Source organism: Purpureocillium lilacinum (genome assembly GCF_023168085.1).
Source record: "Purpureocillium lilacinum CBS 284.36 DNA, scaffold_5, whole genome shotgun sequence".
NCBI lineage: Eukaryota > Fungi > Ascomycota > Sordariomycetes > Hypocreales > Ophiocordycipitaceae > Purpureocillium > Purpureocillium lilacinum.
In genome coordinates this window covers 4,231,016-4,253,698 of record NW_027072115.1, presented here as the reverse complement: position 1 = coordinate 4,253,698, position 22,683 = coordinate 4,231,016, and the positions used below count along the sequence as shown (strand labels likewise).

General features: G+C 59.7%; 8 protein-coding genes across 8 annotated transcripts; 3 read left to right on the top strand and 5 right to left on the bottom strand.

Annotated features, from left to right (window-relative positions):
- Nucleotides 1–124: 124 nt before the first annotated feature.
- Nucleotides 125–581, bottom strand: PLICBS_007884 (uncharacterized protein; the record flags this gene model as incomplete). Its single annotated transcript, XM_018321366.2, has 2 exons — nt 125–252; nt 329–581. 2 exons carry the CDS (start codon nt 579–581, stop codon nt 125–127), a joined length of 381 nt encoding a protein of 126 aa, XP_018181263.2.
- A 3,239-nt stretch (nt 582–3,820) lies between these two features.
- On the top strand, nt 3,821–4,833 carry PLICBS_007883 (uncharacterized protein; the record flags this gene model as incomplete). The annotated part of the gene is made up of 2 exons (XM_018321364.2): nt 3,821–3,899; nt 3,953–4,833. 2 exons carry the CDS (start codon nt 3,821–3,823, stop codon nt 4,831–4,833), a joined length of 960 nt encoding a protein of 319 aa, XP_018181261.2.
- Nucleotides 4,834–8,383: 3,550 nt separating this feature from the next.
- Nucleotides 8,384–9,232, top strand: PLICBS_007882 (uncharacterized protein; the record flags this gene model as incomplete). The annotated part of the gene is made up of 1 exon (XM_018321362.2): nt 8,384–9,232. One exon carries the CDS (start codon nt 8,384–8,386, stop codon nt 9,230–9,232), a length of 849 nt encoding a protein of 282 aa, XP_018181259.1.
- A 452-nt stretch (nt 9,233–9,684) lies between these two features.
- Nucleotides 9,685–10,807, top strand: PLICBS_007881 (uncharacterized protein; the record flags this gene model as incomplete). The annotated part of the gene is made up of 2 exons (XM_018321361.2): nt 9,685–9,872; nt 9,952–10,807. 2 exons carry the CDS (start codon nt 9,685–9,687, stop codon nt 10,805–10,807), a joined length of 1,044 nt encoding a protein of 347 aa, XP_018181258.2.
- A 182-nt stretch (nt 10,808–10,989) lies between these two features.
- PLICBS_007880 (uncharacterized protein) lies at nt 10,990–12,957 on the bottom strand (the record flags this gene model as incomplete). The annotated part of the gene is made up of 3 exons (XM_018321360.2): nt 10,990–12,032; nt 12,181–12,608; nt 12,686–12,957. The coding sequence occupies 3 exons, from the start codon at nt 12,955–12,957 to the stop codon at nt 10,990–10,992; spliced, it is 1,743 nt and encodes a 580-aa protein (XP_018181257.2).
- Nucleotides 12,958–14,327: 1,370 nt separating this feature from the next.
- On the bottom strand, nt 14,328–15,764 carry PLICBS_007879 (uncharacterized protein; the record flags this gene model as incomplete). The annotated part of the gene is made up of 3 exons (XM_065601262.1): nt 14,328–14,823; nt 14,927–15,435; nt 15,489–15,764. 3 exons carry the CDS (start codon nt 15,762–15,764, stop codon nt 14,328–14,330), a joined length of 1,281 nt encoding a protein of 426 aa, XP_065457334.1.
- A 2,845-nt stretch (nt 15,765–18,609) lies between these two features.
- Nucleotides 18,610–19,380, bottom strand: PLICBS_007878 (uncharacterized protein; the record flags this gene model as incomplete). The annotated part of the gene is made up of 1 exon (XM_065601261.1): nt 18,610–19,380. The coding sequence occupies one exon, from the start codon at nt 19,378–19,380 to the stop codon at nt 18,610–18,612; it is 771 nt and encodes a 256-aa protein (XP_065457333.1).
- A 427-nt stretch (nt 19,381–19,807) lies between these two features.
- Nucleotides 19,808–21,275, bottom strand: PLICBS_007877 (uncharacterized protein; the record flags this gene model as incomplete). Its single annotated transcript, XM_018321358.2, has 4 exons — nt 19,808–20,519; nt 20,574–20,716; nt 20,769–21,142; nt 21,215–21,275. The coding sequence occupies 4 exons, from the start codon at nt 21,273–21,275 to the stop codon at nt 19,808–19,810; spliced, it is 1,290 nt and encodes a 429-aa protein (XP_018181255.1).
- Nucleotides 21,276–22,683: the final 1,408 nt, after the last annotated feature.

Genomic DNA, 22,683 nt, shown 5'->3' with positions numbered 1-22,683 from the left:
TAGCCAATTGGCTTATGTGGACTTCTCGATTCAATCTCAATTGTCTGCATATCCCCAAATTTCCGTCTCCTTCGCGACATCGTCATCAAGTGCTTCATACTTCGTAGGAACACCGCCCCTCCTTTCATAGGGCGACGGTGTGGACCACAGAGTCCTGCACTTTGCCCTCCATCCTCACGTAGTCGGTCGGGCTGGTGGGATCTCCCTTGAAGAGATATCCATACCACAGCCTACCGGTCCCAAAATTGTCCGCTGAAGTGAGTCGTTGTTAGTCGATGTCCGAAGATCACATGGCGACCTTCAATGTTGGATCTACAAGACCACGTACCGGACAGCGAGATGCTGGACGTGCAAAGAGCGTTTGCGTTGCACTTGTCCACCACCGACTGCGCCCACGCGTCAGCGGTAGACTGATTGTACACCTCGGAGAAGCCGTCAATGATTCTGGCGGTGAGCAATGCGTTTGCAAACCAGTTTGGCGGGTCCTCCAAAGCAACGCGAACGAACGTGCGGTCGACGGCGGGATCGCACGTCCCTACCGCAGCCAGGCACCAGAAAAGTCCAAGGGAAGAAGCTCGCATTGTGAATAATAGACTTGTAGTGTTTGATACGTTCAAAGAAGATGGACCTGTTGCTATTGTTGTCTGGTCATATCTTGAACTGGAGTACAGGGTCCTTGCGGCGCCTTTTATGGACAACGGTTCGCATCGCAGAGGGTCCCCGATGGCTTGGAGAGCAGTGCAGCCAGTTCTAAACGCTTACGAATAATCGCGTTACACCGACTCGCATGTTTTTACATCTGCGACACGAAGCAATGAGACCGGGCAAGTCCTTCAGCACAGCGGACGCTGGAGCAGTCACATATAGCAACCGGCACTTGTTTCAGAAAGTGCCCGTGATGAGACTCACATCAAGCTTCTACAAGGCGCAGGCCTTGAAGCCGGGAGCAACTTTGGCTCTTGATGTGCTTGATCACATTCAGACCGCGAACCAAAGGTCATGCTGTGAGTCGACCGCGTCCAGTCACAAACACGGTGAGACTACGCACAAACACGGTGAGACTACGGCCAAGCCATGAGACCAAAAGGTCATGTATTACCGCACATGTTCGTCCGACTGAAAGCAAACGGAAGACACGTAGCAGTGTTACTAATGTATGGTTCCCTTGTTGTACCCCAGCTGAAACCTTTCTAAGCCCAAATCCGTTCACAAGGCGAACCGTACCACATGTCTGGCCCGATGAGCGTGACCTAGTACGGCCCAAGGCCCTGGCAGAGAATGCCCTGCTCCAGCTAAAGAGACTCGTTAGTGACAACCGTCGAATATGGGTCTCAGAGTGCTACGTACAACCGGGAGGGCGCAGCAGCGCGCCGTCTTGCCGTTTGAGGCGCAAACCTCGCGGAAGTTGTCGGCAGATGTCGGGAGCGTATTCGCTGCGTAACACCAAATTCATCAGCTGATGCATCAAGAGTGACGAAGGAGGGGAGAGCATGAGGTTGGGTGCCACCTACGAACGGTGCAGTCAATGTCTACAACACCGAGGACGTCGGTGTCGCAGCAGAGGGCGTTGCCGTACAGCCCTCCAGGGCAAAGGGGCTGCTGCGAGAGCACGCCGAGAGCCAGTGGCAGCATGAGAGCAAGATATGACTTCATTTTCACAAGTAAACCTTTGATAGAAAAGATCGGAATGAATTGATCCTCTAAAGGTCCTTGTGCTTCGAAGGCGGAACCACTGCCTTTTATATCCAATCCAGTCGTCGTCTCCCCCAGCCTGGGCCGATTCACTCCAGCGCCGCCGCATCTCCAAGAGCTTGCCATCGATTTGGTCCATGTTGCCACCCAAGCTGCCCAAGATTCTCTCCATTGATGCGCGTCGGCGCTTTGCAGGACAAAGATGACGATGTCTGTGTGCTGCAATTGAGCAGCCACCGATATAAGGCTAATAAGAGCACCCTTGCTAATAGATGTCAAGATTTCCAAGGCATTGTTCGCCACGCCGTTGGCTCCAGCGCAGCCAACATCCAATGATGTCTCGATGCGCTAAGTCGGCGTACCTTGTAAGTGTGGAGGGAAAACCTGTTCCTGCATCGCCTTCTTCACAACCAAAGGTCTTCTTAAATACAACAAGATGCCATTGCCCAATCAGCTCCTCTGGACGGCCTGTCGGCGGGCTTGACTGCCATGATCGGAATCGGCGGGCAAGGCGGATAACGTGTAAGTCCCGGGCTTCTTTCATAGCGCTGTCAATCACCTTGCATCACGCCGGTGGACCAAGCTACGTATGGAATGACGATCGTCCAAGAATGGCGAGGGAATCAAGGCATGTGGCTGTCGCCTTGGATCGTGGCTGTCGTTCAGCTATCCCAGGATATCGAGCACCTGCAAGAAGCCTCGTATTTTTAGTCGCCTGGGTGTCGTCAACAGGGGGTTGCAACGACACTTTGGCAAGATTGCAACGTTTCTAACTGCCGATTCGGCAGGGAACAGATGTTGTCCCTTTGACAGGCATGCGAAGGATCATTCAAGGAAGCGATCAGCCTTTCAACATGAGAGAATACGTCAAGCACAGGAGCATCTGCTCCTAGATCGCAGCTATAGGCGCATGTCACATTTGCCGCCGTCTTAAGCTGCGCCTGGACATATCTTGCTGTTGCCACGGCCAAGGTCAGGCGCCGTTCGGTCCAGTTCAACACCTCTGTGATTGAGCCCCAGTCGTCAGTTCACGTACTTGTAGCCATTTTATGTAGCATCTGCCACACCCTGGGTACTTGACAAGCTTGAGAAGGCGTTATTTTAGTCATATACTGAGGACTGTAGAATGACGCGGCGACTCGATCTGGTCGCATGCCATGGACGCTGCGTTTGTCGGCGATATTGGCTTGACCCATCCGTGTAAGCTGGTGCTCCCGTATTCGTACACCTGCACCGTCAGCTGTCGCCTGTACAAATGTTGCCACTGATGGCAGTTTGAGCCTCATGTTCGTCCGCCATTGATGCCAGGCTAGCTCGCGACACCAGTGGCATCCGTTTGAAGATGCAAGTGCATAGGTACCTTGGAGGCTTCAATGTTTGACGTGACGCTCGCAAAGCGACGATGTCAATCTGGCATGCAACAGCTTGTGTTTTCGCGGTGTCATTTACCCTGCGCGACAGGCGATTTGTATTCTCTGGCATACTCTTCAATTGACGGTTGCTGTGGAGGAGAAAGCCGACGCGACGTCAATTTGCTTAAGTGGCCGCTCGACCATCGTGCTCGTGCCATTGCGAATGGGACAGCGCTGCTTGTATAAAGTGGCCCGTTAGGGGCCCGTCAGGATTCACCATGATTGTGGATGATGAATGAGCCGCCGCGTTGCGACCGACGCGCGTCGATGCATCGGATCATCAAATTGCGCTGCACTCAGGCCATCATCTTCACCAGAATATCAAATCATTCGACACACCAGTAAGAGACCAAAAAGACTCTATCCAAGGCAAACGCCCTCCGTACGGTCAACCATGAGGAATCATGGGGGCCTGCTTACGCCCGGCGCGGACTTAGCGGACGGCAGCTCCGGGTCTAACAGCCAGCCACCGCCACGCGCCCATCGGCTGTTAACAGCGAGCACTGCATGCACCCCGACTCCGCGGGCTCAGCCTGCGGCTCTCATGACGTACGAACGGAGAAACCGGAGCGAAGAAAATGTGAGTGCGATGCTCGAGGTTGACTTACATGTTATATATATCGAGTGATGCGCAACCATGGATGAAAAGGCGCATTCAGTCACAACGCACTTGCTTGCAATACCGACCCGATAAGTTGGAGCTCAAGATCACAACCATGTCCCCTCAATTCAGCTTCTCGACGGAGGGCGGCGACGTTGTTCGCGCCCTGAAGACAGAGGTTAAAGGAAAGACGTGTAAGTCCGCACGATCCAACGGCATCCTGAGTCCGAACTCTAACATTCCCCAGTTCTCGTCACCGGCCCGACCCCAGGAAGCATTGGAGCTGAGACGGCAGCAACATTGGCCACAGGCGCTCCCGCATGCATTATTCTTGTCGGGCGATCACTGTCGAGCGCACAGGCTACCATTGATCGCATCAAGACCACGGACTCAAATGTCAACGTCAAATTCTTCGAGGCAGACCTGTCGTCGGTCGAGGCTGTTCGAAGCGCGGCAGACTCAATCCTCGCCTCCGCCGACATCCCAGTCATCCACGCCATGATCAACAACGCCGGTATCATGGTGCCCCCCTACTCCTTGACAACCGACGGCTTCGAGTCGCAATTCGCAATCAACCACCTCTCGCACTTCCTGCTCACCAACAAGCTCATGCCCAAGCTCCTCGCCGCCGGCAGCGCCAGGGTGGTCAACGTCTCCAGCATCGGCAACTGCTACAGTGGCATCAACTGGGACGACGTGCAATTCTCCAGCGGGTACACACCGCAGAAGGCTTACGGCCAGTCCAAGACGGCGCAGATCCTCTTCACGGTCGCGCTGAACAAGCGCTACGGCTCGCGCGGCATAAGGTCCTTTGCGCTGGACCCGGGCAGCGTGCAGACGGGCCTGGCTAAACACATCACGCCGGAGATTGCGGCCGACATGGCGCTCAAGATCACCGGCAAGAGCCTCGCCGAAGCTCGCGCGGCGCGGCGCAAGACGGTCCCGCAGGGATGCGCGACGTCGCTGGTTGCTGCTCTGGATCCGACTTTGGAGGGCGGCATCTTCTTGGTGGACTGTCAGATCAGCAGCGGGCCCAACATTGTGGCGCCATGGTCCCTCGATGAGGCCGCAGCCGACAGATGCTGGTCCTTGAGCGAAGGACTGGTGGGAGAAACATTTACTGCCTAGGATGGGGGCGTGCGATCTGGAGCAAAGCTGGAATGGTGACATGGAATTGGACTTGTGCATTGAAAAGGCGTCTGGCACTTACTACGATGTCGCTCTGGAGCCAGGGAGGGTGGCGGCGAAGGGGTCAATTGGCCGAGGAGTTCAAGAAAACCAAGATGAGCGACATGGAGTTGGCGAAATGGAATGGGATACATGGCCTGCATGTCCTCTAGCGAACAAAGCACATCGTCCAACTTGTAGCGCATTTTATCCTTACGGCCTTTGGTTCGCTTGGATCCTCGTCGAATACAAAGGAGTTGGTAGCGACATAGAAGCTGAAAGTGCGTGTCGCGCATGCCCGGCCGGGTGTCTTTCACATGCAAGTTTACAGATAACCCAGGGATTGAGCGGTGCCTGCTCAGTGCTTTGGCAAAAGACCCGTGCGAATTGCGGATTGCCCGAACTGGGACTTGCCACTATGAGATGTCATGGGACGTTCAAGCTGCCAGCTGGCATCTCTCTTCCCGCCTCTCAAGATGCACACATCGTTCTATCCTGAGAGGGAACGAAGCCGACGACGCCCCCTTTCACGAGCCACGACCGTCACCCTTGCTGCTACCTGATTCATTTCTTCGACCGACTTATCAGCCGATGAGCCCACGATGCCGCATCTCAGACCACCCGCGTCGACGTGGCTGTCGCTCTGGGCGTGGTGTTCACATTGACAGGTCGGCGACTCAATGTCGCCTCAAGGGGCGCTGGGTCTGAGCGCCGCAATGGCGGTTCTAGAACAACGGCGGGCGGCTTCTGTGGCTCGGGCGGGCGTTGTGATTTCCAGGTTTTGACGGCCGCCACCAGCACGGGGGAATCGCATCATGGCAGACGGAGGCTTCCGCCCTGGCGCAGAGGCGGGGAAGGCGTTCAAACTTTAGACTGAACATTGAAGAAATGGAGCCGGGCTCGTGCAAATGGCTCTGCGCTGGAGGCTGTCTGGGGTTCTGGCTCGCCAGTTCTGGCCCGCGCCGGCATTGACAAGCCGCACGTGGTGACATTCAGGACAGAAACCTAGTCCGACATCACGAGGGGTGTATGTGCCTCCTGTGCCCCAGCGCATTCTACCGGGCGACGCAGGTTGGAGGTTTCAAAGTAGGTACGAGCGCACCCGGAGACAATTCCATCGTGCAGTTTCGCCCATTTCGGCAATGAATGATTGGGTCTCCCCATGCTCCCGTCAGCATCGGTCACCAACGCAGATCAAGCTGGGGAAGTGGGCTCGTGCTCGAAGATGCCGCGCCGCAGCTGCTGTCAAATGGGCACCAGGCACTTCTATGTTCGGGCGCTCGGCCGAGTCGGCACCACCCTCCATCACCACCATGTTTTCTTCTTTCGGTCAACTTGCTCTGGCGCTGCTGATGCGCTGGTCCAAACTGCTGGGCCCAAACTGAGGCGCGGCATGGCGGCAGCTAGTCTCGCCAAGTGGAGAGGAAGGCCCTGACACCACCAACGGCTCACTTGCCCCTACGAGCACAGATGGGTGTCATCGTGTGCTGCCGGCTTTGGGGGCAAGCTGGTCTTGCGACGGGATGGGAGGCGGGAAGAATGCACCTCGCTGATGCCGTCCGAGACATTGCCCTGAGCGTTACCCGGGGGTCTTCGCGCGCTCTGCGGCGAGCTCAATGCAAGGGACCAGACACCTCTCGCAAGAATCGCCTGATGATGCCTCGATCACGTCCTCTCAGCATTTCACCTCAGACATGAATCACATCGACTGCCCGGCTGTCATCAACAACCGCCTCCAAACCCCCCATCGACTTTGCAGATTTTTCCCTTGTGAGAACGGGTCCGGCCCCTGTGATGGGCGCGCCACGCCTCGTGTTGCGCGCCTCCTTGGCTCCATCCTCATCCTCCTCCCCCCACGGAAGACAGAAAAACGGGCGGGACGAGCAGGCGACTTCCGCTGGAGAGTCATCAAAAGAGGAGGGAGACGATCCAACGGCAGCCAGGCACATGCCATGTGCCGTCCCTGAAGCCAAGCACACCAACATGAGGCTTCCCCTCCCCTCTCTGGCCTCGGGCCCGGGCGTCGACGGGGGTTTGCGGCAGAGAAAGGATCGCTAGCGTCCTCCGCCGCGACGGCTTTCGTGGCGGAAGTGCAACGCCTTGCCTGTCACTGTCTGTGCCAACCTGCCATCTGCCCGCCCGCCCACACGCCCGGCGGCGGGCTACGGCACCCCAGACTCGTTCCCTCCCAGCGCCTCTGCCCCCCGCAGGCCAAGCCTGTTCCGCGACCGTCATGAGTCGCGGCAGGCGATACGGCCCAATGAGGTGCTGCGCCAGGCTGCCCATCCCTGTCCGCCATGAGCGCCACGGGCCGGAAGAGCTGCCCCACGAGACGCGGGTGCGAAATTGCAAGCACAGGCTTGCCGTTTTTACCTGTCACTCTTCAGTTCGAGGGGGGCCACCTGCATCTGCAGCGACGGCTCGAGGATCGCGTCGACAAGCTGGGGAGGGGGATGGAGGGAATCAGATCATCAGAGGCTCGGCCGGCGTTTGGTGGGATTCCTGCCTGACCGATCTCACAGCATGCGGCTCCTGGCAGGGAGATCAAGGAGAGGTCTGTAACTGTGAAGCAGGCAGTCCAGGTCAGTCGAACCGTGCATCAGCGTGAGGTCACGCCCCAGCCACAGGCTCATCAGGCTCAACCTGTCAAGTCTCCGAGGGGGTTCATTCGGTGAACTCTGATGATGGCGGCTGCTAGCCCGCCCGCCCGCCACCAGACAGACAGCCAACGTGAAGGCAGTTGCTGCTGGGCCCCGGCGCCGAGGCTGGCTGGCAGAGTGGCGGCCAAAGGGCAGAGGAATGGCTTTGGGCGGCGCCGTTCGTTTTTGACAGGGGTGGCGATTCCCCGAGACAGCGCCAAACGCGTCGTCGACAGCCGATGAAGACGGCGGGGGGAGGGAGCGTGGTGGCGCCGCCGCCCCATGGTGAGCGCCCGCGCGTGTGTGTGTGTGTGGCCGATTCAGCCGGCACGACAGGGGACTGGACTGAAGGAAGGATGGGGAGGGGGTGCTGGGGGTCGGTCAGTCAGAAACTGGAGAATATATGTATCGACATTCGAACGAGGCCGTGGATCATCGCAGATACCTCGAGACGTCCATTGCCCATTTGCGGCCGATCCGTCCATCTTGATCCGCGCTCCCATCACGCCCTTGGGCGTCTCCATCGCCAGACGGGAGCATCTGCGCGCGCGTCTTCTCTGCCTTGCCCTTTCGCCGCCCTGCCTCGTTACTTTGTCCATCCGTTCGAGACCGACGGACAGAGACTGAGCCGGCCCTCACGAGTCCGGCTCGTCATGCAAGCAACAACCACCTGCTAGCCCTCCCGCTGGCGACATACGGTGTCACAGCCCGGCTGGCTGGCTGGCACCCGTCCATCGCCATTGACCCCGACCAGACAGACGGCTGCGGACGTCCACATGGGACCGCGGACGCGACGGTCGCATCGGCGGTAGCATCGCATCGACGACGCCTACGCCAACGGCAACCGCAACGGCCCCCCAGCAGCCGCCGACATGGGCTACTCGGGCAACCCCACGTCGGGAAGCTCTGACGGGACGGCCATCAGCGCGGCCATCGTCTCGTTCCTGGCGCTGTCGCTGTACAACGTCATCGAGCTCGACGTCATCATCTTCTCGTCCTTCAAGCGGCGGCGCGGGCTCTACTTCTGGAGCTTCCTCGCCGCGACCAACGGCATCGCGCCGCACTCGATCGGCTTCCTGCTCAAAAACGTGCTCAACTCGCACACGTATGGGCTCTACATCACGCTCGTGGCCATCGGCTGGGTGCCCATGGTCACGGGCCAGTCACTGGTGCTGTACTCGCGGCTGCATCTCATCTTCTGGAACACGTTTTGGCTGCGCATGGTGCTGGCCATGATCATCTTCAACGCCATCGTCCTGCACGTCCCCATCATCATCCTCATGTATGGCGCCAACAGCTCGCCGGACAACTCCTGGGTCCACCCTTACGACGTCTACGAAAAGGTCCAGGTCACCATGTTCTTCCTCCAGGAGCTCATCATCTCTGGTATCTACATCAAGACGTGCTTCTCCTTTTTCGACACCGAGGACAGCATGTACGGCGATGCCGTCCGCAAGATGCGCCGCCACCTGCTGCTCGTCAACATCTTTGTCATCCTCCTCGACATTCCCATCCTGTGCCTCGAGTACACCGACACGTACGATCTCCAGACGGCGTACAAGGCGTTTGTGTATAGCGTCAAGCTGAAGATGGAGTTCCGCATCTTGAACAGGCTCGTCGAGATGACGCGCGCGCGCGACGACGTGGACCCGTTCCAAAACAGCTCGAGCATGCGAATACATGACGCCGTTGCGCCGGCACCACAAAATAGTGCAAAGTAGTTAATATGAGCGACCAATTGCTTTTCTTCAACCACCCTTGTACGCAAGATGGACGTGATGCCGCCCGATCATCCATGTACTTTGTAATGGGGCAAACATCAAACGTCCCAGTAAGCCATGACTGTGCACTACTCGCCAAGCCCACGCATGCATTCATCGTTCTTATCGACGCCCTCTCAAGACTGGATGTGGATGTTCTCGCTAGGAACCATCTACACTCCGCCGCGGGGAACAGCGGACGTCGCCCGATCCACCGCACCGCGGGGTGAATGTGGGTGAAGCGGATAAGAGGAGCACGAGCCCCTCAATTCGTCTCCATCCCGCAGACATCATAATCGCCGTGTAAGACCCAAGGCCGTTCTCGACGCATCTTGTAAACTCTAAGCCCATCCCTCAGACTTGTACGCAACACAACGTCCTCTTGCTGCGCTTGACATCATCTGCTGCCCGCCATGGCTCAAGTCCAGCTCCCAGAGCCGTTTGCCAGCATCCCGCGGGAATCCTTCCTTTTCGGCGCCTCGCCGATCCAGCACCTCCCGCGCATGAGCGCCGCCCTGGGTGGCAAAGTGCAGGTGTACGCAAAGCGAGAAGACTGCAACTCCGGCCTCGCTTACGGCGGCAACAAGACGCGAAAGCTAGAGTAAGGAGCATATCACCCACCCTTTCCCAAGTCGTCAACGTCCAATGCTCGACGCCGCGCGCGCTGACACAGCCACCAGGTACCTCGCGTCCGAGGCGCTGGCGCAGGGCTGCGACACTCTCGTGTCCATAGGCGGCGTGCAGTCCAACCACACGCGGCAGGTATCTGCCGTGGCCGCCAAGCTGGGGCTCAAGGCCGCCACCGTCCAGGAGCACTGGGTCGAGTGGTCGGACCCGGGGTACGAAAAGGTCGGCAACATCCAGCTGTCGCGGCTGATGGGCGCAAACGTGAACCTCGACCCGTCCACGTTTGGCATTGAGCATAAGACGACGCTGGCGCGGCTCAATGCCGACATAAAAGCCAACGGTGGCAAGCCCTACTACATCCCCGCGGGGGCTTCAGACCATCCGCTCGGCGGCTTGGGCTTCGCGCGGTGGGCGTTTGAGGTCGAGGCGCAGGAGAAGGAGCTGGGCGTCTTCTTCGACACGGTCCTCGTATGCGCCGTCACGGGCTCGACCATGGCCGGCATGGTGGCCGGCTTCAAGCTCGCACAGAAGCTCGGCTCCCGCCCGCGCAAGGTCATCGGCATCGACGCCTCGGGCAATCCCAAGGAGACGTTCGGCCAGGTGCTGCGCATCGCCAAGTTCACCGGCGCAAAAATCGGGCTGTCCGAGGACGACATTACCGCCGAGGACATCATCCTGCGGGACGAATACAACGCCGGCGTTTACGGCATTCCTGACGAGACGACCATTGCTGCCATGAAGTTTGGCGCCCAGACGGAGGCCTTCATCACGGACCCGGTGTACGAGGGTAAGAGCCTCGCGGGGATGATGGACCTGATTAAGACGGGACAGGTCCCTGGAGGCAACATTCTGTATGCACACCTGGGCGGACAGCTTGCGTTGAATGCGTACTCGGCGATTGGGGAATGACCGCGCAAGAGGCGCGGCAACATGCATCCGCAGGGGGGAGATCTGGTCCATTGATTACGCATAAAGAGTTGTCGCGAGGGAGACAAGCAGCAACACTCGTACGCAGCATATGTAAATATTCGGTCTATTCAATTGATTACGTATAAATCTAAGTGTTGATTCCCTCTATAGCAGACTCCCCCTCACAGAGGAACCGGAAGGTTCCTGACCAGGTAGCCTCTCCACGTCGGGCGCGTCCTCTTGTACGGCGTGCCCGACGAATGCTGCAGGTCCTCGATGGCGCTCGCCCAGCGCACCAGCTCCGCCTCAGCCCACGCCGTCTGCATGATGCCGAGTCCGAAGCCCATGCCCGAGTCGGAGTGGATGCCGGCGGGGATCGTGACGAGCGGGTAGCCGGCCTGCGCGGCGATCTGGTAGCTCTGGCCCGGGTCGACGGGGACGAGCAGGCCGTTGAGCTTGCGGCCCTTGTGGCTGAGGGCGTCGTTGATGCCCTTGCGCGTGGAGCTCTGGCAGAACTCGAGGGCCTGGAAGTACGTCTCGTCCTGCACGCCCTTGGTCTCGAGCGACGCGAGGAAGCCGTCCTGGCCGGACCAGAAGGCAGGGTGCCCGTTGGGCATGGGGAAACCGCCCTCGCTGCCGGCGTTGTCCTTGTTGAACTGCACAATGTCCTCGAGGTCGCGGACGCGCGTGTTGTTGACCTCGGAGAGGTACTTCTTGATGTTGTTGTAAAAGTCCACCTTGACGTACGTGTACTCGGACTCGTTAGGGAACCCGCGCGCGGTGCCGTAGTCCCAGTTCCAGCCCTCGGGGCTGACGATGGTCTGGTAGTTGGTGATCTCAGTCTCGTTGATGACGGTCGCGCCGGCCGACTTGATGAGCTTCACGAGCTCGCCCAGCACGCGGCGCTGCTCCTCGTCGGCGTAGACCCAGAAGCTGTTCCAGGGGATACCAAAGGTGGCGTTGCGCAGAGCCTCCTTCTTGGAGAGGAAGTGGGCGTAGCCGCCGCAGCCGGGCTTGGGCGTGTGGCCCTGCTGCGCCGACGTGTAGTTGTCGTGCGAGTCGACGCCCCAAATGGCGTCGAAGGCGTAGACCGCGTCGCGGACGGTGCGGCCAAAAGTGCCAACCGAGTCCTGGTGCTCCGTCTCGGGGATGACGCCGCCGCGGCTGGTGAGGCCGACGGTGGGCTTGAAGCCGACGATGGAGTTGCGCATGGCGGGGTTGATGACTGGAGGCGCGAGTCAGCGACTGAGATACATACAGAGAAAGAACGGACAGGCAAGGCGACGTGAGATATGAGAAGGGACAGCATGGTGGACGAGAAGGGGCAAGGCATCGCGAGCTCATGGGACAAACTCGAGACGATCGAGACATACCGCTGCCATCAGTCTCCGTGCCGAGCGAAAAGGCAATCGCATTGGCGCCGACGCCCACTCCGCTGCCAGACGAGCTGCCGCCCGGGTTCACGGTAAGGTTATACGCGCTCCTGCAGTTGCCGCCGCGCGCCGAGTAGCCCTCGCTGTAGTTGTTGGAACGCATGTCGGCCCACTCGCTGAGCGTGGCCTTGCCGAAGAGCACGGCGCCGGCCTCGCGCAGCTTCTTGACAACATAGGCGTCGCGCGGCACGCGGTTGCCGAGCAGGGCCCAGCTGCCGGCCGTCGTCTCCATGTTGTCGTCTGTGCCGATATTGTCCTTGACGGTGAAGGGGATGCCGTGCAGCGGGCCGCGCACCTTGCCGGCCTTGCGCTCGGCGTCGAGCTTCGAGGCGATGGCGAGGGCGTCGGGGTTGATTTCCATCACGGAGCTGTCGCGAAGCGGGTCAACACAATGCTCAAGTCGTAGGGCATTAAGATGACATCCGAGCATATGAGAGAAACTCACTTGATGTACTGCTGCGTCTGAAAGGTGCGCACCATGTAGCAGTGGACCAGGTCGACGGACGTCAGCGTGCCCTTCTCCATGGCCTTGCGCATGTCGTCGATGGTCGCCTCCTCCAGCTTGAAGCCCTTGCAGAGCGGCATCGGGAACAGGTCCGGCGAGCCGGCATTCTCCTCGAGGGGCGTGAGCGACGGCGTGAGCTCAAACACGCCGTTGACGTTGCCCGCCGCGGCGGCGGCGACGGCCGCCGTGGTCAACACGACGAGGGAGCGCATCGCGATGATGGTGCGCACACGGGTGTTGAAAGGGGGGGAAAGGAGGGGGACGATGGGAGGATGAGCGAGGAGAGATCAGATACGCTGCCGCATCGCAACAGCACGACGAGAAGGAGTGGTAGTAGTGGAGGTTATTATGAGTTCCCCGGCGCGCCCAAGCCCATGCGCCCGGCGTGGATTCCCCATTCACTTCCTTCCTTCGGGGTTCCCACGCGACTGTGGATCACTCGCTGGGGCGACCGGCATGTACAAGTGGCTGCTGTCTTGGCGGTGGTGGTGGTAGTCGTTCTTCGCGGCGGAAGTGAGCACCCCGAAAGGGTCCCCCCAATCCCCATTCATTGCACCGAACCGGCACGCATGGATCGATGGAAGCGACGGGCGGATCCTTCTCTACTGTGTCTCTCCAGATTGCCCCTGCTAGCGCCACCGGGCGTCCAGTAGCTTCAGCGTCCCTCAACCCGTTCTGCCATTCTTTTTCCCATGCCCAGAGCCCCAGAGCCGGCTCCAGTGGCCAGTTTGCCGACCTCGTCATTAGCTGATGATGAGCAAATTAGTCTCGGCATCTTGGTTCTCTCGCTCTTGCAAGTCTGGCTCAACTGGGGCTTTCCTCGTCCATGGTGCGGCGAACCGGCCCATGACGACGTCCGGCGGGCGCGCGACAGAGCCGCCCCTCAAGTTTCTCCAACTCGTCGGCTCCGGCCCTCGTCGTCGTGGCGCAGCAGCAACTGCCCCGTCGTCCAGGGCGCAGAGCCGTGCACTGACGGGCTCGAGGCGGGCACGAACGCCGCTGCCGGTCGGTCTCCCGCCGTGGAGCAGCGTCGACGCCAATGACGGCGGCCCCGAGGCGATCCACGCGCCCGGTGGCAATGACTCGCCCTGCAGACGGCAGCGCGGTCCGATCGGGGAGGCGTAATGAATGTAGGGAGTATGCTTGTAAGGGTTTGCCCCTGTGGATGACAGGCACAGCACAGACGTTGTCGTCGAAGATTCGGCGGGGCAGTCGATGGTGATTGTGTTGATGCCATTGATCAATCGGCCAATTCATGTCGTTGAGGCGCCCGTGGCGGCAGTCGCGAGAGAGGTTGAAGGATCATGGGCGGTATGCATGTCAATGCCCTCCACAAAGCTGCCCATGACGGGGATCATGCTGCCATGTTATTGACACCAAGTTGTCGCCGGTCATCTCGCCAGAACCTCACAACGTCGCAGATGGCAAACATGTCCAACATTGAATCATGCGTTCGTTGCGCTCTTGTTCTTCAGTCGTGCAATATCCTGTGCTTCGCAACCACATTACCACCTCCCTCACCAGACCACGGTGGTCTTCTTGATATCTTGTAAGCTTCTAACACACGCCTCTACTTTTCTTCTCATGCAGCCTGCCCAATGTCCCTCCTCCGGCCGGTGCCCGAGTTCCTCGACCCCTCCTTGACGTCAAAGTCGACCGTCACGTAGATGCCCTCGGTGCTGCTCCCCACGCTCGCCCCGTCGCCATGCCTCCCGCCGCCGCCCGCGCTCACCTCGGCGCCGTACACGCCGCCGCCGCCCACCGACGCGTTCTCCCTGCTGGCCAGCATGCTGTGCTGCGACCGCAGCCGCAGCGTGCTCAGCGCTGTGCCCCGCGACCGCTTGCTCGAGCTGCCCTGCATCTGGTACTTGGAGCCGCCCGAGTGCGAGTGCCCGCCTTCCTTGCGCAGCACGTATTTGTCGAACAGCGGCTTCACGCCAGGCACCGAAAGCGCGATCAGCGTCGCCCCAATCTCCGACGTCTCCACGCCCAGCATCGGGTTGTAACTCCAGCTCATGTCCGTCTGCCACTGCCCGAGAATGACGAGGACGAGGCGCGTGATGGAGATGGCGATGACACTGCGATGCGATGTTGTTAGCGACACATTCAACAGTACAAATGCAGCGCTGCGGCACGGAGATGCGCCTGCATGCAAGGGGCAAAGGGGAGGGAACCACTCACGCAATACCCGGCAGCAAGATGCAGCCCAGCTGGACCTTGCGCTTCTTAGGCATCTCCAAAATCCTCAGCATCGCCAGCGGAATACCAAAGAGCAGCAGGTCACATAGCAGCGACACGGAGCTGTTGACGCTATACACCAGCCCCCACTGCAGACACACGTAGCCCTCCGTGCCAGGCTCCCACCCGTACGGCCACAGGCCCGTGACGGGCCTGCAGTGGAAGACGATCAGGAACAGCTGTGGCAGGTAGCCCGCGATGAGGACGCCGAAAACGACCTTGATGGCCAGCAGGAAGCCCTTGTGCATGCCGCAGACGCGATAGTAGAACGCCAGACCGGAGACGCGGCAGAAGAGCAGCGCCGTCGTGTAGATGATGTGGGCGACGAAGTCGAGCACCTGCGTGCGCTGCACCGTCGGCACGTCGAGCACGTACTGGATGTATTCGAAGTGGCGGCCGGAGCCGAGCTTGATGAGCTCGATGCTCAAGCCGACAAAGGCGATGAGGCAGAGCTATGATTACCGTCGCCGTCAGCAATCGTACTTTCCTCGTAGCCGGAGCTTACACGCAGTTGGTAAATCTCCTCTAGCTCGTCCTCGGAGCAGAATAGAATGTCAACAGCAAAACGTACCAGTGACACCAGTGCCAGCCCATCGTCAAAGCCAAAGCGTCGGACGATAAACGCTCTCGATAGTAACCTCCCGACGACGACGATGAACGTCAAGACCGTGACGAAAATGATGCCCGCAATGGCCGGCTGGTCCTTGCTCTCCTTGAGATACGCGGCCGTGATGCCGGCGGGGACGCGGCCTGCGGCAATGGCCTCGTCCACGTCCGACATGGCGGCGGCCGTCGAGCTCCGTTCCTTTCGTCTGTGCGCTTCGGGGGGTTTGTAGGGTCCAGTGGATCACCAGGAGCACGACGCAATCATCATCGGCAAGTCAAGGCGGGAAAGGGAGAGCAATGAGCGGATGGTACTTTAAAAAAGAGCGACTTCGATTCGATGTGCCGTCCAAGTTGTCGTGCTCGTCGACAACGGCAAGACTGGCTTTCTGGGTCAACCCTCCATCCATCCATATTTGCTCCCTGAACCCAGTCCGTCGTCCTCGACGTAGCACCTTACCTCCTACTCGTACGCCACTGACCAAAAACCCTCCCACCCCATCCCCTCGTACGTAGCACTGGCAGCATGATCGGAGCTTCTGCACGAGGGATAGCCCATGGTCCAGTCGTTTCGGATGGCCCCGTAGTTTTTTTCTCCCTCTCCTTCACCAGAAAAAGAGCGCCGTCCAGCAAAAACCGCACCGAGACCGTGGAAGCCGTCAGTGGGTGCCCATTACTCGCGGCATTGGCATCGACAGGCTCGCGCTAGCACCAGACCAAGACCCATGTGGGTTCTTTCGCGCCCAGCATGCCAACCTAGTGCCTCCGACTTTGCTGCTTGGGCGCTAGCCCGACGAGAATCCTCGGAACTGGGACGGCGTGGCTGCCGGCAGTCAAGGCGAGTGGTGATGCGCCCGCTTCATGTCGTTCGCTCGCTTCGCCCGCGCGGCGCTCTGCTCAAACCGGGCTGAGGCCAGGGGTTCGCTTCCTTGGCGTCGAACAGCTATTGGATACCAGGCTTCACTTCCGCGGTCCCTCTTCTCTTTTTATTGTATTATTATTTCTCATTCCGCCGCGTTGGTTAACGGTTGCTACGACTGCTGATTTCAACTCGGCCGGATCTTTCGCCGAACTTTTTGTAGACCGGACCGGCGCCCTCTGGCGTCTCCACAACGCTGGGCAAGTTTGCGGTTCGGCAGAAAGCTTCTCGAACTACTGCTGCTACGTTGGAGCTGCAGGCGAGCTTGCTGAGTGCCGGGCGTCAGTCTGACGATCTACGGACCGGCTGAAGAGGCACTGCCGGGCGGTAGTAGTCAAGTGAATTTGACGGAAGCACGGCCGCTGCCAGCAAGCCCGCTGCCATCAAGCCAATAGTCTGGACTTGAAGCACACGAGTCGCCGTTTCTGACGGGTGCATCCGTCCGCCCAGCTCTTCCCGGCGCCGAGCTGGCACCCCCCTCCATGATCCATCCCACCTCCACGTCTTGACTGACAAGCCCGACGCCTGCCTCGCCTCCACCATCCCCCCCTCTCGCTCGGCGCATCGCCGTCAACCTCCGACCCTCGAGGGCTCCTCCTCGCGCCCTGGACCCTGCACTTGGCTGGCTTCAGGCATCCACACCGCGCCCACTGTCCCCTATTTTTGCTCGCCCATATTTCGTCGAGGACGGCGAGTCGGGGAGAAAGAAGAGGGGCAGCGGGCGCCACCACTACCACCAACACCTTCACCTCGCCGGCCAGGGCCCATTTCCGGCACTCTGTGGCGCCCCGTCAAGCTGGCTCTTCCCGCAGACCACCCCGTTGTCGACAGCCGGGTGGATTGACAGAGGCAAGCCACTCTTTCGTTTTTCCGCCGGCGACGTTGGGGCGCACGACCTTGTTCCCCCCGGTTCGTCCATACGAGGCCAGTTGATGGACGCACGTTGCATCGCCCCCAAGCCTCTGCCCTCTCTTGGAACAGCGTCGTCCTTTGAATCCGATATTGCGCCGTGTGTTCTAGAATCCGCCGCCGAGCTCCCCAAGCGTTTTACCCAAAAGAGGCAATCAATCAAGCTGTGAGGAGATTGCGTTCTCCATCGTCAAGAAACATGAGGCTCTCCTCAGGCTCAGCTGCGCTCGTCACGTAAAGATTTATACCTGAAACCGCATCGAAACTATAGACAAATGATGGTCATGCAGCACTGTACACTGCGATATGTGCAATCATGCCAGATGCATCGCCTCTCGCCCGCTCACTCAGCGCTCGTTTGAGCCATCGTCTCTCCCGCACTCCCTAGCCGCAGATCAGGCACCACGATCCGCTCGCCCTCCCCTCGTCGGCCCTGATGAGCATCCATCCGTGCTCTGGGGCCCCTGGAGGGTGCGCCTCTCCACACATCGCTTAAAAGGTGGCTTGCCAGCCATCGTCCCGCCGGCGCATTCACGGGTCGGTCGGGCGGTCATTCGACTGCTGGCCAGATGCGCACATTTTACATGCGTACCAACGTACCTTGTTCTATATCACCCGTCGGTCCAGCCCGGTCCCGCGGAAGCCGGCTTCCGCTGTCGATTCAATTCCGACGTGGAGCCAGCAAGCCACAGATGCAGGTACATGCGTGCACGTACGAACTGTATGTGGGTTCCCATCGCCAGTTCTACATACATATGGACGCTCGTTACCATCAGGGGCTGCCAGCCACTACTCGTTCATCTATCGAGTCCGTAAATGGGTAATCAGTGTGCTTGGACTTTGCCTATCTGTGACTGAACTCCCTTCTGGCTAACAGAGATCACGCACGGGGACTGCGACAACATGATCGCGGGGGACCTTGCAACGCAAATCCATAACAGGTCCGTTATAGAGAACATCTACCCAATGCCGCACAATATGCCGAATGGCACATCCAGTATATCAAATCTTCGTGTCATGGCCACTCCTCACGCCTTTCCCTTTCCTCGTCACCTCATCCCAAGCAAGCATGATCGCGGGGCACCTTGCATCGCAAAATCCATAACAGGTCCATTATAGAGACCATCTACTCAATGCCGCAGAATATGCCGAATGGCACATCAAGCAGATCATATCTACGTGTCATGGCTTCTCCTCACGCCTTTCCTTTCCTCGTCACCTCATCCCAAGCGAGCCACTCCTCCCTCCCGGCCGCATACTCAACCTCCCCTTCCTCCGTCCCCGGAATCGCCTCATCTCCATCAAAGCGCAGGTGAAACGTCCTGCGATACCCCAGGCCGCACGCCGCCATCGTCGCCCTCGACGCCGCGTTCACCGCCATCGTCTCTCCGTACACCTCTTCCACCGCCAGGTCCGTGAACCCGTGCCGCACCAGCGCCCGACCGCCCTCCTTGGCCAGTCCCTGCCGCCAGAATCGTGGCAGCAGACGGTATCCCAGCTCCGCGCGGAGTCCTCCTCCTCCTCTTGCTGCTCCTTCTGCTGCCACTGCCGATACTGATGCCGATACTGATGCCGATGCCGATGCCGACGCTGATGCCGATGTTGATCCCACTGCTTCTACTGCTGTCCCCTCACCCATCTCTCCCTCTCCCTTCATCATCCCGCCGTCCTCATCCCCCAAAGTTGACACCGACGGACCAGACGGCCCCGGCGTCAACGCCCACCACCCAACCGCCTCGCCCCCCTCCCGATCATAGCCCATCCAGTATCCCAGCCCGGGCACCTCCTCCGCCTTCGCCAGGCGCTCCGCGTGGTCCGCCAGCGCCTCCTCGCGGGTGAGCGGCCGCCCGCTGTGCACGTACCGCGTGACCGCCGGGTCGGCATTGAGCTCGACGAGGATCTCTGCGTGCGCGGCGGTCAGCGGGCGGAGCTCGAGCCGCGGCGTGGTGATGGTGGCCTGGGCCATCTCTGCGCGCGTCGTCGGGGTGCACTTCGTGCGGAAAGCTGCGGTGGTAGGCGCGGAGTCGGGGATGCTTCGGCGTTGATGCAATCAGCGATACGGCCGGAATTGGTTCCAAGTGTTGTGTGATGTGCTTTGGATGAGCATGTGTCGGCAACGACTTCCACACCTGCAGCACTTCATCGCCCAAGTCAGGCCTCAGCCGATGTGGCTGTAAGTGCCGCAAAGGAGCCAATGAGTCACACCGACTCACCCAAACACGACACAAACGATGCCACCTCCAATTCGCAGTTCCGTCGCGGAATCTCGCAATGTACTTCTATGGTGTGCAATAACGCTGCTGATGTGTCGTCAGAGTTGGGTATCGCTCCAAGCCTGACGCCGTGTGAGATTAAATCCATTTCCAACGCCATCATCATCATCCCAATTGCAGCTACACGATAAACGCATACGGACGGTCGAAACACTCGTCCCAGGTTCTCTTTCCCGACTTCCAGAACCGGGCGAGTGCCTCTCGGGCGGCAACGGCCGTTGCACCCACGCCGCGGCAGAGGTCCGTAAGTCCGTTTTCCACGAGGCGACGCTCCTCTGCCGTGCCCTTCGCCGCCTCGAACCCAGCCACAATGACGGGCCAGATGATGCCAAACTTTGTGACTTGGCCCGACATCCCTTCGGCGGCCAGTTTAAACAACAGAGCACGATGGTGCGCTCGCGTAGATCGGTATTTAGATCGGCCATCGTCGCCGGTGTCAGGGCCTGCCAGACGCCGCGGGTTGAGCAAGGTCGCGTCAGCGAAGAGAAGCACAGCAGACTGGTAACAGCGGGCTGTCAAGAGCCACGAAGCCGTAGGCGATGTTGTGGCTTGCGCTGCGGCCCAGCTCTCCGGCGAAAAGTCCATGACACGTCGTAACAGTTCGCGTACAGCTGTAGATGTCCCGCATGTCACTGGATCAAGCTGCCCAGTCGCCACTCGCCAGCGAATGTCGTTGATGCGGACAATCTCCACAAACAGCGGCTGTGGACAGGGAAGGCGAGGATACATGCCGATAGAATAGAGGTCTTCCACGGTGTCCATCATGTTCACATGGTTTTCAGCATCGACCTGATCGTACGAGGGGCTCGTCGTGTTGGCCATGACAATCATGCTGCACCGGTCAGCCTCCACCAAATGTTGAGCAAAATGCGTGCGAAAAACATACATGATGTAGGTTAATAAGCTCGGCCGGATAATGATTCCGTCTTCAGGGTCCTGCATGAGGCCTTCCAGGCCGCCGCGAAGCGCCACCAATGCTGTGAAGCCGAGGCAATGCGATCTCCATTGCGGCGTGGCAGTTTGAAAGAGCTGTCCAAGCTGTCAGCGGTGAGATCCTGATACTCGCGGGTTAGCTTCTTACCTCTGTTATGAGGAGTACAAAGACACTAATTATCGTGGCGGTCGTCGCTCTCGAGGGTTCATGAGTGATATCGTGTTTGAGAAGGCGAATTGCCGCGCCGACGTGATCGTGAGCGCGCCACCACAGCTTGCCGGCAACTCCTGTGACGGGCCCTGGCGAAGAGTCGAGTACAGAGCCAGCAAACGGAAGGACGCCGGCTGGATGTCCATCGACGCGCTGTTCGGGAGGGAGTTGCAGTATCCTGTAGCCAAGAGAGAGGGAGATGAGAGCGTGACGCATGGAGGCTGGAACAAGCTGCAGGCCCTCGATTGGGGCGACGAATAGATTGGGAGCGAGCTGATGAGTGGCCAGTAACGGGTATATTTGCGAGTTGTCTGGATTGTCAGCCATACCCGCAACGAACGTGGCCATCCAGGGGCGGAACGCTGATAACAACAAGGACTCACAGTACTGTGTCGCTTCAAAGACATCGTCCATGTGGTCCCGAAGTGTAGCAGGCACGCTCATGCTTGTTTCCATGCTTCGCAGCCCCTGGCTGCGCTTTTCAGTGTTCCGGGGCCGGACGGCGAGGGCGCGTACCTCGGCCGGACACTTGACAGTTTCGTCATTGCTCCTGTCCGTGGACGGACAGCCTGACGTCTTGGTAGAAGTGGAAGCTGCCGTGCTGTCACAGCCAACATCATCACATGGAATAGACTGATGCTCGTCCCCTGGACATGACGGGGGCTCGACAGATTCCGTCTTGATGCGCACGGCGGCGGACCTCGACGGCTTCGAGGGGGGCTTGCCGGGACGGGAACGCCTCGGACGTGCCGAGACCCGGCCGGGAGCCAGCCATGTGAGTGGCTTACGGTCACTGTACCCCGGGCACACAATGCCGGCCTCGCGGCAGCGGGTGCAGACGGGCCGGGTGCCGTCACAGACCCAGTGGCGGCGCTGGCACTCCCAGCACGGGGCGGCGGCGGCGGGATCGGGCGTGGGCGTACTGCTTGGCGAGGTGGACGTGGTCGACGACATGGCTGGACCGGTCGAGATGCGATCTGCCCGTCGTCAATACCTCAGCCGATGCTCCACCCGCCGTGGTGCGCTGATGTGCCGTGTGTTGTGCTCAGCGTCGGAGCATGGAGCCAACCGGCGTTGTTGTCCCGCGTGCAGGTTGCAGTTGCACAAGCCGAGTAGTGGTCAAGGCTGGGCTGGCCAAGGCTCGAGCTGTGCGTCGTCGGTTTACCTGCTTACCATAGGAAGCAGTAGCAGACGATCACGGGTCGCACAAGCAAGCATCGAGGTGGGGGAGAGAGTCGTGGCCGGTCCGTGGTCCGTTTTAAGTCAATCGAGGTCCCAAGCTGAGGCAGCACAAGACGAAGCGGCATCTCAGGCGCGTGGTGGCAAGTATTCGCCTTCGGAGCCCTCCGGAGTGCGTGGAGGCACAAAAGACGACGACGACAGGCGGCAGAACCGTGCTGGGCCGGGCCGGGGGCCCAACAAGCTTTGCGAGGGCCGTTGGCCGGCGTCGTCGTCCTGCACAGTCTCACCAGCGAGAGCGACGACCAACACCTGGCGGGGCGGACCAATGCGCGACGACTTCGGCCCCGGAACCGGGGGCCTGCAAACTCAATGGCGCCCTGGCCTGAGGCCGGGGTCGTTGGAAGCGACGAGGCGGCTCCAGGCTGCGTCCTTGATGGGAGTGTGTCGTCGATCCGCGATGCCAACTGGCATGTCGTCGGCGGCGCCAATGCCCGCTGCGCCGGGAGATGAGAGGAGGGCGACCGCGTGCGGAAAGGATGCAAAACGAGACGAGGCGAGACGAGACGAGACAATCCCCGTGCGCGAGGAGTGACAGGCGATGCTGTTCTTGATGGTTGGAGAGCGGGCGAGATGGACGCAGTGCGATCCATCAACCAAGCAAATCAATGCT